The sequence below is a fragment of the Saccopteryx bilineata genome, chromosome 1 (assembly GCF_036850765.1).
Source record: "Saccopteryx bilineata isolate mSacBil1 chromosome 1, mSacBil1_pri_phased_curated, whole genome shotgun sequence".
NCBI classification, from domain to species: domain Eukaryota; kingdom Metazoa; phylum Chordata; class Mammalia; order Chiroptera; family Emballonuridae; genus Saccopteryx; species Saccopteryx bilineata.
In genome coordinates, this window is record NC_089490.1 from 155,493,717 (window position 1) to 155,510,135 (window position 16,419).

Below are 16,419 nucleotides of genomic sequence, written 5' to 3' on the forward strand. Positions count from 1 at the left end.
GCCGACCTCAGGGTCTTGAACCTGGGTCCTCCTACTGTGACACCACCTGGTCAGGCTGGACAACTGTTCTTGAAGGTCACCTTCTAGCTCTGTGACCATAGGTGCCTTTCCTTTTTCCTAATCTGGATGAGATCATTTATTATGCATGAAATACTGTGAGATCCACTATGAGAAATGAGTTGTATTGGGCAGTGTGGCTTAAGTCTTGCCATGTAACCTATCGTTCCCACATCTCAGTGGTTGAACACAATAGACATTTCTCAGTCAGGCCCATGTGGCATGTGGGACTTGACTCCAGGTAGACACTCAGGGGCTCCAGGCTGATGGAAGTTTAATGACCTCAGTATGTAACTTCAGGGTCCAACCTAGCAAGGAAACAGGTCAACTATGACTTAAATCCCAAGACCTGCTCTGGCTAGGTAGCTTGGTTGGTTAGAGTGTATTCTCAAAGCACAGAGGTTGCTGGTTCAGTCCCCAGTCAGGAACATACAGGAATAGATCCATGTTCCTGTTTCTCTCTCCCTTCCTCTCTCTCTCTCTCTCAAATCAATTAAAAAAAATTAAATCCCAAGCCCAAAAGTTTCACATACCACTTTTAAATGCCAGCCTTTTGAACAGAATCATCCCAAGATACTACCCATATACAAAGGGTTGGGAATTATCGTGGAGCATGTAGCTATTTGGGGTACAGTCACATTTCCTTTGAGACCCTGACATAACTCCTAAGAGCCTGGCACACGATGCCTGGCTCACTGTCATCATCAAAGCAAAAGTCAAAGTCCAAGAGTAGGTGGCAGCTAAACCAAGAAGAAACAGCCATTTGGAGGGGTCACAAAAGGCAGAGGGCACAGCATGTGCAGAGAATCAGCAGTAAGGAGCTTGGCCTGGTGAAAACTCTAGGGCAGGGGTGAGGAGGGTTCCTCAGCCATAGGGGAAGACAGGTCTCCAGATCAGACTTAAGCAGAGAAAGCTGTGAGTGGGAGCTAGAGAGCAACAGGGCTGGTAGGGGTGGTGACAATCAGAACTGGGTTCTGGAAATTCCTGTGGGCTGCCACAAGGACCATGGGTTAGAAGGGGCTAGGGGGCCAAGCAGGATGCTGCTGGGAACTTCTGGAGGGAGATCCCTGCTGGAAAAAGCCACACCTAGGTGGAGTTTATAAAGGTACTTTATGGAGAAAGAATTCTGTGGTTAAGGAAGCAAGCTAGACTTGTTGATACCATTTGGGGTGCTTTGTATTATGGAAGGCCAGGTGAGCAAATGGTGATCTTGGGAGTCTGACTGAGAGGGTCAGAACTCTCGCCTAACCAGACAGTTTCTTGGGAAGGACCAAGAACTCCATTACTGGAATTGTGCAGGAGGAAGTGGCAGAAAAACCTCTCCATGAGAGATTAGCTCAGGGGAGCAGGAAGAAGTGCTCCATATCCATTCCCCCAGCATTGGAGGTTAGTGGCTTTGATCAGATTCTCAAAAAATGCCGATTCAAAAGGTTCAGAGACCTAGGCTGGGCAAAGTACTTGCAAATCTTCACAAGATGGCCAGTGTACAAGACACAACCTGATCAGTCCTGCTTTTTCCAACTGCTTTATTACACACGACAAAGATCACTAGCATACCCATCATGCCCCTCCACTTACCCCCCTCATTAGGGGTGGGGGAGGACCCTGAGACGACAGTAGTGAGCCCCTTAGTATGTGATCTGGTATACTGAGGCATGGTCCCTGGACCCTGTGGCGATCAGGCGGTTGTTAGAAGACACGTCACAGCACATGACAGAGCTGGTTTCAGGTACCTGGGAGGATCAGGGAGCACAGCAAGGGGGGATCACTCACCCTTGCCCCTAACTATGCCTGTCAGTTCAGATGTGGTCTTTGTGGGGGCTTTGCTTTGGGACTCCCGGGCTCAGTCCCTGAGTGTCCAGGATATTAAGCACTGCCTGCCCCACCCTCAGCCCACCCCAGTACCTGTAACACCTTGGCTCCTGTGGGCATGCTGTAGATGCTGACCAGGTTGTCCATCCCAACGCTCACCCACCACTGGCCTTGAAGGAGGTCGAGGGGCACCAGGTCTCAGCTGGCAGCTGAGAGCCATACCCCTAAGGATCTGGGAAATGAAGGGAGTCCCCACCTCCCCCATGTCCCCAAGGACAGCGTCACTGAGAGTAATTCCTGCTGATGAAGGGTGGAGTAGAGGAAGGGGCTCAGGACATGTCTCAAAGGATTGGGCCCAGTCAATCTGAGTTGAGTGGGCCCTGTGGGAGGCTGGGGGCCACAGGGTACTCCTCTACTTACTGCTGGCCACTCACCGAGAGGACAGAACTTGAGACCGAGGATGGTGCTGTCCTTACAGCCCACCATGTATTTCTGGCCCCCAAGGGTGGGTTGCAGCCACTGCTGGCCATTGGCTGTGCCCACCAGAACCCAGTCCTCCCGGGGGTTGGGGGAGAGGCTTATTATCTGGGGGTAGGTGGCAGGAAAAAAACTGGTCAGGGCCCTGCCTGGCCTAGGAGGTGGGCAGGAGCACAGGGACCCATGCCAGGTTGCAAGGCCCCAACAAGCAACATTACATCTCTAGGCCTCAGAATGCTCATTTGTAGAATGGGTTGGTTCTCTCTACTTTATAGGATTATCAAGAGACTATAAAAGCATCCAATGCTATTTGGGCAACAGGAAAGAGCATTTCTAATGGTCCCTATTCCTCCCAGCATCACCGTACTTGGGATACCATTACCCTCCACTCTACCCTCCAGTGCCCCTCCTTCTTTAGCCTGAGGCACAGTTGCTACCTGGCCAAGCAGGCCCCATCCCAGCCTACACACCTGAGACTCAAACTGGTATTCCTGGGGCTCCCCGACAGTCCTCAGGTCCCAGCGCCGCAGGCAGGCATCCAGACCCCCTGTCCAGATGTTCCGGTCCTTGACAACAATGCTCTTGGCTCCATTCGGGGGGCCCTGCAGGTCCCTAGCCGGGCAGCATCAAGAGGGGGTTGGAACTAAGACTCTAAGCTTTGGGCCCAAGGAACATCACCCACCCAACCACCTCCAGTTGACAGATGGGGAAACAGATAGACAAAAAGTATTAGGACTGGGTTTTAGGAAACAGCCCAGCCAAAATTTGAACCCAGATCTTCAACTCTCTCAAATCTGAGTTCAAGCAGGCAAGGGGCTTTAGCCTTGAGACTGCTGAATCCCTGCTCAGCAGATGAGGTCAAACGGACTCGCAGGGTGACCCCATCCACCCTGGGGCCACACCTGACTACACCCTGGCTCCGCAGGTCCCAGATCCTGATGGTGCCATCAGTGAAGCTGCCGAAGGCCAGGTTGTCCTCCAGGTTGGCAGCCAGGGCCTGGCAGGTGAGACCTGCAGAGGGTAGCTCATCTCTAATGTGCAGGGAGGGTGCCATCAGGTCCCACACACTCACACCAGCCAAATTGTGGCCCCCGGTCAGCAGAGTAGTGCTGTTAGAAGCAAGTAGGCAGGTGAGCAGGTAGGCTCCGGGAGTCTGGAATGGGCAGAGGCACAGATGAGCTTCCTCCCCTGTAGGTAGCTCTTCCTGCTCCCACAGCCCCACCCCCTGGAGCCAGCCCCACCCTCACCTGTACCCGCAGGTAGCTGTCAGGGAGCTTGTCCTCCATCATCTGGCTGGCCAGGCTCCACACTCTGACTCCACCTCTGCCACAGGTGAACACATGCCTCGTGAAGCTGCTGACTGCTGTGGCTAATACAGGCTCCCTGTGTTTTAGTATCCGTATCACCTTCATTCTGTGTGGGACAGCGAACTTCTTGGATTGCCAGGGCAAGGCATCCGGCCTCTTCCATGTGTCTTCAAAGTCTTCGGGGTCCCAGCACCTTAGAAAGGGAGACCGCAGGGTCACCAGCCCACCTGTGACCTCTCTGCTCAAAGACAGGAACCCAGCAAGCCCTAGAGAGGCTTTGTTCTTTTTCAGATAAGGGTTTCTCTCAGGCCTCCTTTCCCCATTACTCTACACTTCTCCCAATCTCCTACCCATCCCCTCCAAGTATTCTCTCTCTCCCCTAACCAAATACCACTTCCTTCTGCCTGGAATGCTTTGTCCCATCCTAGAAAACTGCTCATCCTTCAAGGTCATAACCATTATGAACATCCCTCCAGGAAAGCCGTCTCTCCCACTTCTGGGCTCCCCACGATTCAGCTCACAAGGTTGGTACTGTCTGCATCCAGCTCCAACACAGTCCCTCTCCCTCCCCAAATCCTTAAACCTGGGCCAGTAATGTGGGGAGAGGCAGTGATGCTGGTGTAAAAGTAATTCAAATTGCATATCCCTACCCAGACCCCTCATCTCTACTTATTGAGGACTACACGTGATGATGGGAAAGGGTGAGCACACCCCTATACCTCTGGTCTCCTCTGCAGAAGTACAGATAGGAGGGACAGTTCCAACACTTACATGGGTTTCAGAAAGGGATATGCTCTCCTGGCAGGCTCCTGTGGGTGGACCAAGATCACAGCTAAGCCATGTTGGCTCTCTCTTTCCCAGACCCCAAGACTTGTGGTGTGTGGGGGAGGTACCAACTCAGGTCGAGGTCTCACCTGAGCCACACAGGAGAGCATCACTCCTGGTGCCATGCCTGGCCTTGTGCTCTCTTCTTGGACACCTGCATGGGAAATGTGGAGGGGCTCAGGTGGACTGCAAACTGGGCAGAGACAAGAGCAGATTAGCCGCAGGCATAGTCCCCTTGGAACAGGCTGCCTGTTCCCCTCTCACAGGGATTACCGAAAGCATCTTCGGTATAGGGTTCTGTTCCAAAGTAGCATGGATCTGGGTCCTGGCTATCCTGTACACAAGAAACGGGGATCTGGTCAGACCAGAGGGCCTGACCATGGTCAGTCTTAGAACCAGAAAATCTTAGGGAGGCCAGGCAGTGAGGACAGGACTAGTCAACTGCCCAAGCCCTCCCATCCAGGTGGGGCACAGTCCTGACTCCTTAGAGGGCTTGAAAGGACTGAGGGTGGAGGAGATAAACCAATCCCACAGAAACTTGAATGCCCCCATGTAGGGGCCCAGCCAGGATAACCACCTAGCCCATTTACTTACCAAGTTTGGCACCTGCTCTGTCACTATGACGATGGGAGGGGAAGAAAGTGATGAAGAGAGACAGGAGAAGGAGAAGGGTCAGCCTGTGCTGCCCTCCACTCCATCCAGGGCCACCCTCCCTGCCCTCAGAGAGACTCACACTTATGTGTTGGTTGGTCCACTTGATTGTGGGTCCCAGCAAAAATCTGCCAGAGTTGCTGGGTCAGAACATCCTGCCAAAACTGGGGCTCAGAGTCCCAGGATGGCCTTGTGTCTAGCTGGTAGACTTGGGAGTGGTCCTCTCCAGAGGGCTGCTGGAGCCAGTCAGAGGACCTTGTGGCCATGATGTGTTCGAATTTCGGCCCCTGAAGACTGGAGGGCTGTGGAGACTTGACCCCTGGGGGCTGGGAAGCCTTGGGGCTGGTGGGTCCCCAGGAGTCCTGGTCAGCCTGTTCAGAGGAGATCTGGCTTACATGGTGCTGTCAGCACCAGGTTGTGAGGGAGAGAAGCCTGTTCCCACCCCTCCCGGAGGACCCAGAAACCTACCTCTCCTGGCTGGAAGCCCAAGGATTTACTGTAGGTCTCCATGATCTGTAGGAAATTTTCTGCCTAGGAGGTAATGTTATTTCAGCTAAAGTTTTGTAATCAGACAGCCCTGGGTATGAACCCCCTCTTGCAAGCCAGTTTCCGTGTGTGTGAAACGAGGGTATATTTGGAGTAACTCTTGATAACAGAGCCCCCTGCACGACATCTAGCGTAAAGTAAGTTTGTGATACCCAGAAGCCAGCCTTACCAGTGGGTGATAACATCTAATCCTACAGGACAGTTGCTGTTGGGATGTGAACCTGAATCTGACTCCACTTTCTGACACATGGCAGAAAGTGGAGTCAGATTCAGGTTCACATCCCAACTGTTTTCTAGGGATGTTTGAAAACTAAAACCTGAATCCTTTTGTTTAAAAATGGCTTCAGGAAGCAAAAACAGTGTGTACATGTGTCTCCACGCGGGACAACATTTAAATTTGCTTAAATGTTGGAAAACCTGGCCAGTGGTGGCGCAGTGGGTAGTGTCAACCTGGGATGCAGAGGTCCCCCCGAGGTCACTGGCTTGAGTGAAGGGTCAGTCACATGATCCCAAGATTGCTGACTTGAGCCCAAAAATCATCGGCTGGAAGCCCAAGGTTGCTGGCTTGAGCAAGGGGTCATTGGCTCTGCTTGAGCCACCTGTCCCCCCTTCTAGGCACATACGAGAAGCAATCAATAAATGATTATGCAACTACAATTTGATGCTTCTCACTCTCCCTTCCTGTCTCTCTCTCTCTAAAACAAAAACAAAAAAAACAAAACTTTGGAAAGATACTAAGAAATTGGTGATTACCTTTTGGGGAGAAGGACTGGCAGTACGACAATCAAGAGACCTGGTGGGAGGGTCACTTACATTATTTTATATTTAAAATTACATGTGACCACAACCGATTCCAAATTTCAGTTAAAAGGTTGTATGGACATGGAAGGGACTGACTGATTTATCTCTAAGTTTCCTTCTTCCTACCCACAGTCTACCTGTCTGTTCTTTTAGGACATGCTCCTTCCTACCAAATAGCCTACTCCCTTTCTCTATGGCACTGATCTGACACAGATACCAGTTTTGTTTTTAACCTCTCCTTCCATAGGACTGTGCAGCCCTGCACAGTAGTTACCAGCCACCATGGCTATTAAAAAAAAAAAAAAGTTAAGTACAATTAAAAATGACACTCCTGCCTGACCAGTGGTGGCAAATGAATAGTGTCAACTTGGGATGTTGAGGTCCCAGGTTCAAAACCCCGATGTCATCAGCTAGAGCACAGGCTTATCTAGCTTGAGTGTGGGATCATTGCTGGCTTGAGCAAGGGGTCACTGGTTCAGCTGGAGCCCCCAAGTCAAGGCACGTATGAGAAGCAATCAGTGAACAACTAAAGTGATGCAACGAGTTAATCCTTCTCTCTCTCCCTCACTAAAAGAAACAAAACACCCAGATATTCTTGTCCTGGCTGGGTAGATCAGTTGGTTAGAGTGTTGTCCTGATACACCAAGGTTGTGGGTTCAACCCCCAGTCAGGTCACATACAAGAATCAACAAATGAATGCATAAATAGAACAACAAAATAAATACTCTCAAAAAAATTTTTTTTAAATTGATTTTAGGGGGAGAGGGAGGATGGGAGGTATTCATTTGTTGAAGTTCAACTTAGTTGTACACTCATCGGTGGCTTCCCAAATATGCCCTGACCAGGATTGAACCTGCAAACTTGGGATTTCTCGGTTGCCATATGACACTTTGACTGAGCTAACTGGCCAGGGCCAATAAAGCAAATTTTTTTAAAATTACATTTTACATTCCTGCAGTTCCAGCGGCCACATTTCAAGTGTTCAACAGCCCCTTGGGGCCAGTGGCTGCTGAATCAGATGGCACGGCACCTAGAACCAAGGGCAGCGATTCTTAGAACATGCCACCCTCCAGCTGAGGACACAGAGCAAACAAGCTTGGAGCCTCCCAGCCAGTGGTCCCAAGAATTCAGTGTGGAAATGTGTGTATGTGCAGCTATATTTAGTCTAGTACTAAACTAAACATAGTGACAGCAAATTGTTCTAGAGCTGCCTGTGTAATGGGGTAGCTGCTAGCTTTATGTGACTGTTGAGCACTAGAAATGTGACTGGTACCGCTTAAGTCAAGTTAAATAGCCACATGTGTCCCAAGGCTACCATTTAGGATAGCATGGACTTGTGTCTTGGCTGGCCTATGGCTCTGGAGGCGGATGCCCACTCCCCTCCAGGTAGACGCCTAGAAGCTCCCCAGAGTTGTCTGGCCCAGGGCAAACTCCAATGTACTGGGAAAATGCTCTGATTCACAAAGAAAGATAATTAAAGAAATGCAGCAGAAGCACCAATGGCAGTCAGTTCCGTTTAACAGGCACTCCTGGCATTCCCATTTTGCGGATGAGAAAACTAAGCCCTAGGAGAGCAGAGCCAATTTCTCAAATTCAGAGAAAGCATGTGGGCCAGGCAGTATTTACCTGCATCCACAAGATGTCTGGTCCCTCACCTGCCTGTTGGGCAAACAGGATGGTGGTGGGAGGGGCTGGATTATGGGAGCCCCTCTCTGAGCCCTCAGCACTCAAGGTTGCTGCCTCCTGGGGCCATCAGTGATGGATTTCCCAGCTGGGCCTCCCAGCAGCAGGAGGCCCAGGGGAGCCTTCCCCAATTCGCCCTGGCTCGTTAATGCGCAATTTACTGGCACTTTAATGCACTCAGCATGAAAAGTGCTGCTCCCTCCTGCCTGCTAGCTGGCCTTCCCTGGGGAGAGCTGTGTGAAGGCAAAGGGTGGGAAGCAGGGGGGCTTTGGTGCCAACTGCTGCTACTGCTTGGGATTTTAAATGCACAGCAAGGAGGCTGGGAAAACAAGGAGGGGGAAGCAGGGGAGAGGGAGGTGGTCTGCTCCAGGACACAAGGCAGTCAAGTCTGCTAGGGATCATCATTGCAGGTGGGAGGACCCTCCTGGATTAAGCAGCAACAGAAGTAGCCCATTTTAGAGCCTTGCCACCCTACTCCCATCTTGATCTTCAGTGCTGTCTGGTTCCTACCCAAAACATGGTCCACAATCTGATTACTTCTCACTACCTAACTGCTCTAAGTGACAAGCATCCCATACCTGGATGGTCCCAACTTGGTCCTCTGGCTCCAGCCCTGGCCTGCTATATATAGTCCATTCTCCCTGTAGCAGCCAAAGGGTGTGTGTGAGCACCTGAGTCAGGTCCTGTCCCTCTGGCTACAGCCCTCCAGGGCTCCCACCTCCCTGGAATAAAAGCCCAAGTCCTCATCATGGCCCACACAGTCCAGCCCAACGCGCCCTCATCGCCTCCCTCTCTCTGCTCCAGCCACACAAGCCTTTCTATTTCTCCAACCTGCATGGCATGGTCCTGCCCCAGGTCCTTTGCTTGTGTTTTTCAGATACTCTCATGGCTCCCTCTCCTCTCCTCTAGTTCTCTGTTCAAGTCACTTTTTAGTGAGCCTTTCCTGACCACTCAGAATTATAATCCACCCCCATTCTGGTCTCCCACATCCCCATGGAGCTGCTTGACTGATTCCATACCCACCTTGCCCAGCCCTCACCATCTGACATTTCTGTTTACCAAGCTCCTCTCACCCCAAGGGCAGGGGTTTGTCTGTTCTTCTTTGCTATTTCCCTGGCGCCTACAACAGCATTTGGCAAGGTGATGGATAAATATCTGTTGAATGAATAACTGTTCTGGTTGCTTCCTGCTCCCCTCCCCATCTGTCTCTCTTCCCTGAGCTGCCCACCCCAGCCCTTGCTAAATCGCAGACATGGCCCTGGCCCCATGCCAGTCACATCTGGCACAGGCAGAAAGTCCTCCCAGCACCCAGGAGAAAGGAGCCAGGTGGCAGGACAGGCAGGGATGGAAATCATGCTTCAGCCTGGGCAAGGCGCCCTGTGAGGGGAGCCAGGCCCCCAGTGCAGACCTGCTTCTGGCTCACATGTGAGCCAGGCCCTTGAGAACTCTCAGACACATGGAAGATGGTAATCCGGGTGTGTCTGGCACACATAACAGGCCCTTCAGAGTGGAAGCAACCGACCTGCAAAGTGCTGAAAACGCCCCTGGCCTCATCTGAGCCATGCAGGGATCCAGGGAGCAGGCCAGGAAGAGGTTATGAGAGGATGGGAAATACACTCCCAAGATGTGGGGAACTGCTGATGTCCTGGGGGAGAGAGTCCCAGGTCCTGCTTCTCCACTGATCACAGTCCTCCAGGGCTCCCACCTTCCTGGGGTAAAAGCTCAAGTCCTCCCAAGGCCCAAAAGATCTTAAACAATCTTCCCCCATCCCTACCCTGTCCTTATATCCTCCCCCTCTCCTCTGCTTTTCAAGGAGGGCCCACTGTACCCCAAACTCCTGGCAACTCACTCACCTGCCTGTGATGCTCCTGTAGACACTGCCGGATCTCCTGGAGCTACAAAGGAACAACAGGGATCATACTGGGCAATGGTCAGTGAAAGTGGGCAAGGGTCTGGAATTTGAATGCTGTGCATACTTCTCCCCAGCTGTGTGACCCTGAACAAGTCACTCTACCTCTCTGGTCTCTACTCTCATCAAATAGAATACCATCTCATACCCTCAGAATGGGAGCCAATTGGAGAGACCCCTGGATGTCATTCTAGATGTGAAGGTTAAAGGCCTTCCCAGAGACACCCTGCCCTCCTTGCTCATTCTGCTTTCGCCACAACTGGCCTCCTTACTGTTCCTCCACTCACCACACCATACCCGGGGCCTTTGTACATACTGTGCCCTCTGCCTGAACACCTTTCCCTGTTCTTTCTAGGGGTGGCATGAACCCTTTATCCTGTGAACATCACTTCTTCTGAGAAGCCCTTCCTGACTACCTTAGCTCAAAATTTTTACACATTTTCATCTCATTGCTTTTATTTTTCTTTTAGTTCTTACATTTTTTAAATCTTGTTTCTCTGTTTGCTTATTTGTCCCTCTCCTCCTCTTCCTTTAGAGCTGCCCTGTCCAATTAGGTAGCCACTTGTCAAGTGTGGCTATTTAAATTTAAACCAGTTAAAAAAATTCAGGTCCTTGCAAGTACTTTATTGGCACGTGTGGCTAGCAGCTGTGGACATTGTTGATATAGAATATCATGGAACCCTGGCGGGCTAGCTCAGTTAAGAGTGTTGTCCTGACATGCCAAGGTTGCGGGCAGGGTACACAAGAAACAACTAATAAATGCATAAATAAGTGGAACAGCAATCAATATTTCTCTCTCTCTCTCAAAATAATTTTTTTAGATTTTATTTATTCATTTTTATTAGAGAGGAGAGGTAGAGAGAGAGAGAAAAAAAAAAAGAGAGAGAAAGAGAAAGAGATAGAACAGGGGGAGGAGCAGGAAGCATCAACTCCCCATATTGACCTGGGGCTTCGAACTGGCAACCTCAGCATTCCAGGACGATGTCTTATCCACTGTGCCACCACAGGTCAGGCCTCAAAATCAACTTTTAAACATTTTAAAAGATCATAGAAAGTTCTAGAAGCCTGATCAGACATTGACCTGGGATGCTGAGGACCCACATTTGAAACCCCAAGGTAATGAAGGCTCATCCAGCTTGAGCGTGGAATCATAGACATGACCTCATGGTCACTGGCTTGAGCCCAAAGATCCCTGGTTTGAAGTCCAAGGTCGCTGGCTTGAGCAAGGGGTAGCTGCTTAGCTGAAGCTCCCCGGTCAAGGCACATATGAAAAAGCGGTCAATGAACAACTAAAGTGCCACAACAACGAGTTGATGCTTCTCATCTCTCTCCCTTTCTGTCTGTCTGTCCCTGTCTCTCTCTCTCTTTCTAGCTAAAACAAAACAAAAACAAAGTTCTAGAAGACATCAGCATACTAGAGAACATACACTCCTCAAGGGCAGGGACTCCAGTCATGTGCTGTGGGCTGAGGAAACACTTCCTTTAAATATGAAATTTCTAGTTTTCACAGCAAGATTATTATTAAGAAACACTCACACGAAGCTGGGGCGCAATGAATTTAAGTCATTTGCCAAAAGTTAGCAACATAAATAAAGAGGGTGTCTCAAAACCCTGTTCCTGAGGCCAAACAGAACAGCCTTTCCAGGTGCTGCCTGGTTTGTGGCTCACCAAGTAGTAAATGTTCTCCACCTGTGCTGGCAAGTGAGGGGGTATCCTGTGGAGAAGAAAGAACAGCTAGAAGTGGGAGGGCAGGACCCTTCCCCAGAATGAGCACAGTCCCCAGCCTCCTGGCTGGAAGGGAATGAGGGTCTCTTCAAGGGGCCACATTTAAGGTGATGTTGAGATAAATACAATTTTAATGCAGCATTTGTGGTCACATATATATACGTATATATTGAAATGCAAGCAAATTCACACTGAACAACAACAAAAAATAAATATTTAGGCCCTGGCCGGTTGGCTCAGTGGTAGAGCGCTGGCCTGGCGTGCGGGAGTCCCAGATTCGATTCCCGGCCAGGGCACACAGGAGAAGCGCCCATCTGCTTCTCCACCCCTTCCCCTCTCCTTCCTCTCTGTCTCTCTCTTCCCCTCCCGCAGCCAAGGCTCCATTGGATCAAAGTTGGCCCGGGTGCTGAGGATGGCTCTGTGGCCTCTGCCTCAGGCACTAGAATGGCTCTGGTTGCAATAGAGCAGCGCCCCAGATGCGGGAGTCTGTCTGGCCTTGACCGTTTCCAACTTCAGAAAAATACAAATAAATAAATAAATATTTCAATAAAAGCCAAGTTTAGTATTACTGGTTTTCTTTTTTATTTCAGGCTCCACCATTATTGGTTCTGTCTTTTGGGTCAGGGACTTCTGTCTGAGCCACCAAGAGACCAGATAGGATTCTTTCCCTCAGTGGGATTTAGGGCCACAGTGGGACCTCTGGACCCCCATGAACTGTCCTCACCTAGGGAACTGCTTCTTGAGCTGATCCAGGATGCCCTGATTATTCAGGGTGGGAAGGCTGGCCTCACGATGAGCCTGAAAAGGTCAGTGGAGGATGAGATGGGATACTAGGACCTAAAGGTAATTTGCCTTCTCTTTTGCTACTTAACTACCCATGGAGTATCTTCCATTTTGCATCATGCCTTAAAAATTTAAAGTATTCCCTTCTCTGGCCCTTAATGGAAGAAAATTTGCTCACTCCTGGCCTACACTGTTAGCAATGGTCATCTCTGTGAAATAAGATCTGGAGGAGGGGAATTTTGTTTGTAAAATATTGACAGAACAGATGATATATTCATGTGTTTTACATCTGGATCATAAGGAATAAGTTTAATTAAAAAATACAAGTGCCTTGCCTGACCTGTGGTGGTGCAGTGGATAAAGCGTCGACCTGGAAATGCTGAGGTCGCCGGTTCAAAACCCTGGGCTTGCCTGGTCAAGGCACATATGGGAGTTGATGCTTCCAGCTCCTCCCCCACTTCTCTCTCTCTGTCTCTCCTCTCTCTCTCTCCCTCTATCTCTCCCTCTCCTCTCTAAAAAAAAAAAAAAAAAAAAAGAATAAATAAATTAAAAAAAAAAAAAGATTGTTTAAAAAAAAAAAATACAAGTGCCTTGTTACCTGGCAAGTATGATGGGTTAGTGACCCCATTAAAGGCCTACCAAGCCACCCCACGTTCTTCTATTAGAAGCAGAATCATGCCTGACCCGGGGTGGCACAGTGGATAAAACATTGACTTGGAACACTGAGGTCGCTGGTTTGAAACCCAGGGCTTGCCCAGTCAAGGCACATATGGGAGTTGATGCTTCCTGCTTATCCCCCCTTCTCTCTCTCTTTCTCTCCCGTTCTCTCTCCTTTCTTAACTGAATAAAGTTTAAAAAAAATTGTTTTAATTAAAAGAAAAAAAGCAGGAAAATTATACATAAGCCCAGCCTCCAGGCTCTTGCCCCCTCCCCCAGGGGTTAACACCGTACTGCACTCTCCTCACCAAAGTTCCTGGGGGCCTCACCATCCTTGGAGGGTGCCCCTGAGGGCTAAGATGGCCACACAAGGACATCTTCAGGCAGTGCTCACAAGGACTCTACAAGTAAGAAGATGGCAAGTCCTGAGGGCAGAAGACTGGGCAGTGACATGGACAGATAAGCCCCACTCTTCCGCTCTACGCCATGTCTGGGCCTCCTGCAACACTTACCATGCCCCCCCCCCCCCGCTAGGATCTAGTCCTGAGCTCCCAACACTATCCTGATCACCAGCACCCCACTACATTCCCTCCAGCCTATGTTCATTCATCAAACAGTCTAGTGCTTGCAGCTGTACAGATTAATGGTGGGGACCCCTGGGGTCTCACCCTATGGGGTGAGGGGGAAGAGCAGTCAGGGTTTGGAGAGTCCAGAGTAGGGCACAAAGCAAAACCTCATTTTTGATACAATTTCCTAAAGCATGGGAGAACACCATTGGAAAAGGGTTTTGATGGATGAGTAAGAGTTGGCCAGGTGAATTAGGAATTTCTCAGGTAGGACAGACACTTCTCTACCCCAAACACTCCTGCAGCACCAAGTCCCATCTTTACTTCCCTTCTGCCCCTGGACACCCCTCCAAGACTCCTCCTCAGCCCGATGACCTTGGAATCCTCCAAAAGACCCGGGGCTTACTCACTTTTCCTAGGATAGAGGTTCAGAAAGCGCAAGAAGGAAACTGCGGGGGGTCACCAAATTCTGGCCTTGAGAAAGCACCGCCCCTCCTACCCTCACCCGGGGGCCATTTGACCTGTGTTGCCCCGCCCCAGCCCGCCCTATTCCCGCCCCGGCCCGCCCCCGGCCCCGCCTCCGGCCCCGCCCCACCGCCACCTGCACCGCGAAGCAGATCAATGAAAACTCAGAAGCTGCACGTGGGCTCGGGCTCCGGGGGCGGGAGCCGAGGGTTCTGACCAATCGCAAGGGCTGTGCCCACGTGGCTATCGGCCGCCGTCGTTGATTGGCCTACTTTCCCCGGGCGCCGGCCGGGCTGTCAATCAGCGAGCTCGCGGCCGCAGTTTAACCCTTGCGGTCTACTGCGGGGAGAGGAAGTGTTCAGGGAGCCGCAGGCAGTTTGGGGTGCAGGCGGGGGCAAGGCTATTTATGAGGGAATGGGGTTTAGGGTGAGAGGGTGCAAGTTGGGGAAGGGCTGGGCGGCGTGTAGTTGCATTGTTTGGTGAGCAGCCTGATAATTATTCGTGATGCCCGGGATTGGTTTATGGCAGGGATGGGGGGTGGGGGCATCGTCACTTGGGGCGGGGAAATCTTGAGCACTCTCACGCTAGTCCTTAGATATGAGCTAATAATGTTTTCATTATATTCAATAACTTGCTATGTGAACGAAGCTTCAAGACCCCTTTTTGAGGAAAACTTAACAGCTCCCTTTTATCCAGCGCTTCCCATGAGCCAAGCCCCAGGCTACGCATTTTATCAGGAATTTTCCCTACTGCCCTCCAAGCCCAGGGACCGCGGATCTGAGAGCTGAAAGCAGCTACTGCAAAGGCCTTGAGGCTGGTACATTTTTTACCAGGTTCAAGGCCAAGGTGGGAAGTAGTAGTGGGTTTCCTAGGCCTGGAGTGATGGCAGAGATGTGGGGAGTTGTAGGAGCTGCTGAGGGATTCAAGAGTTCTGTTTTGGCCTTGTTTGAAACGTTGACTTAAGCTATGAAGTGGTCAGTCTGGAGTTTTGGTGAGGGGCCAAGTTTCTGCTTACCACAGAGCCTTTGCACTGGCTATTTTTTCTGCCCTGGTAGTCTCTCAACTGCCAGCCTCTGACTCACTCACCTTTAGCTCTGGTTCAGAGGTCACCGCCTCAGGGAGACTTCCATTCCTCCTTTTTTATTTTATTTTACTACAAATGTGGTTTGCATTGGAGTTATCTTGTTTTAATCTAAGTGGCTCTAAGCCCTGCTGTGTTCAATATTCATATAATGCTGACAGGACTCTAATACATTTTCACAACTGGCCACAGGCTCCTGGACCCATGTGCTGGCTTGGGATCCACAGGAACCAGAGATCTCTTCCATTTCCCCTGATCTGTTCTTTGTTACTCGTTACTGGGGGGAAACTGAGGATTCAGACCTTGGGATGCATAAGCCCCCAGAGGTTCTGATGTAAACACATAACTGGGTTTTGTGGTTGGTCTGTGGAGGTGAAAGTGAGGCTGCCACACATGAACCGCAAAATAAGTTTTCACCCATGATCCCTCAACTGGCCCTTAATTGAAGCATATTTTATTTATGGTTCAGCCTGCTAATTGCCTCCCTCTGTGCGCCTGGCTCTCCTCTCTGTGGTTGTAGACTTTCAGCTGGGCATACCAGTTCATCCAAAACTGGCTTTTCTCTTATGGTTTCCTCTGGGTACCTGTCAATGCTTAAAACAAATTAATATTAAATAAAATTTAAAGCTCAGTTTCTCAGATGCACAGGCCGCATGTCAATTGCTCAGTGGTCAACATGTGGTTGGAGGCTGTCTGCATTGGGTAATACCAATCTAGACTATTTCCATCGTAGAAAGTTCCACGGGATGGCACAGATCTGAGTCTCTTCAAAAAGAAAAATTCTAGGTCCACATAGAAATCGGAAGCATTTTATGGCAGTCATTCCATTCTCACTCGTTGAAAACCCTGTATATGGCGTTGGGTAGTATTTGGAACTTTTGCTGGTGTGTGCCCCCGTTGGTTCTTTTTACTGTCCCCTGCCTGCCCCACCCTGGCCAGCAGGGAATGCAACCTCCTTGAGCTCTGGGGAAGGGGATGGATGACAACAGAGAGGAAAAGAGGAAGCACAGATTTCCTTCTTGGCTTCTGAGCTGTGCTTTAATTGGTGGAAATCCGAGGTCTGGATGAAAGTTT

The 16,419-nt window shown here is 50.3% G+C and overlaps 1 protein-coding gene across 12 annotated transcripts; it reads right to left on the minus strand.

Annotated features, from left to right (window-relative positions):
* Nucleotides 1–1,547: 1,547 nt before the first annotated feature.
* Nucleotides 1,548–14,304, minus strand: TLE6 (TLE family member 6, subcortical maternal complex member). Of its 12 annotated transcripts, none has more exons than XM_066253380.1 (18): nucleotides 14,210–14,298; nucleotides 13,563–13,634; nucleotides 12,518–12,591; nucleotides 11,737–11,782; nucleotides 10,013–10,054; nucleotides 8,738–8,800; nucleotides 5,598–5,660; nucleotides 5,212–5,515; nucleotides 5,073–5,095; nucleotides 4,752–4,812; nucleotides 4,568–4,671; nucleotides 4,425–4,462; nucleotides 3,594–3,846; nucleotides 3,249–3,499; nucleotides 2,817–2,958; nucleotides 2,304–2,454; nucleotides 1,963–2,039; nucleotides 1,548–1,790 (listed from the first exon to the last, which is right to left on the minus strand). In XM_066253380.1, exons 2-18 carry the CDS (start codon nucleotides 13,608–13,610, stop codon nucleotides 1,686–1,688), a joined length of 1,845 nt encoding a protein of 614 aa, XP_066109477.1. In that variant the 5' UTR covers nucleotides 13,611–13,634; nucleotides 14,210–14,298; the 3' UTR covers nucleotides 1,548–1,685. The 12 variants fall into 12 exon arrangements, with proteins under 12 accessions (XP_066109477.1, XP_066109476.1, XP_066109478.1 ...); XM_066253379.1 differs by having other exon boundaries at nucleotides 5,212–5,500; nucleotides 13,542–13,634; XM_066253381.1 differs by having other exon boundaries at nucleotides 4,568–4,632; nucleotides 13,542–13,634.
* Between the last annotated feature and the right edge of the window lie 2,115 nt (nucleotides 14,305–16,419).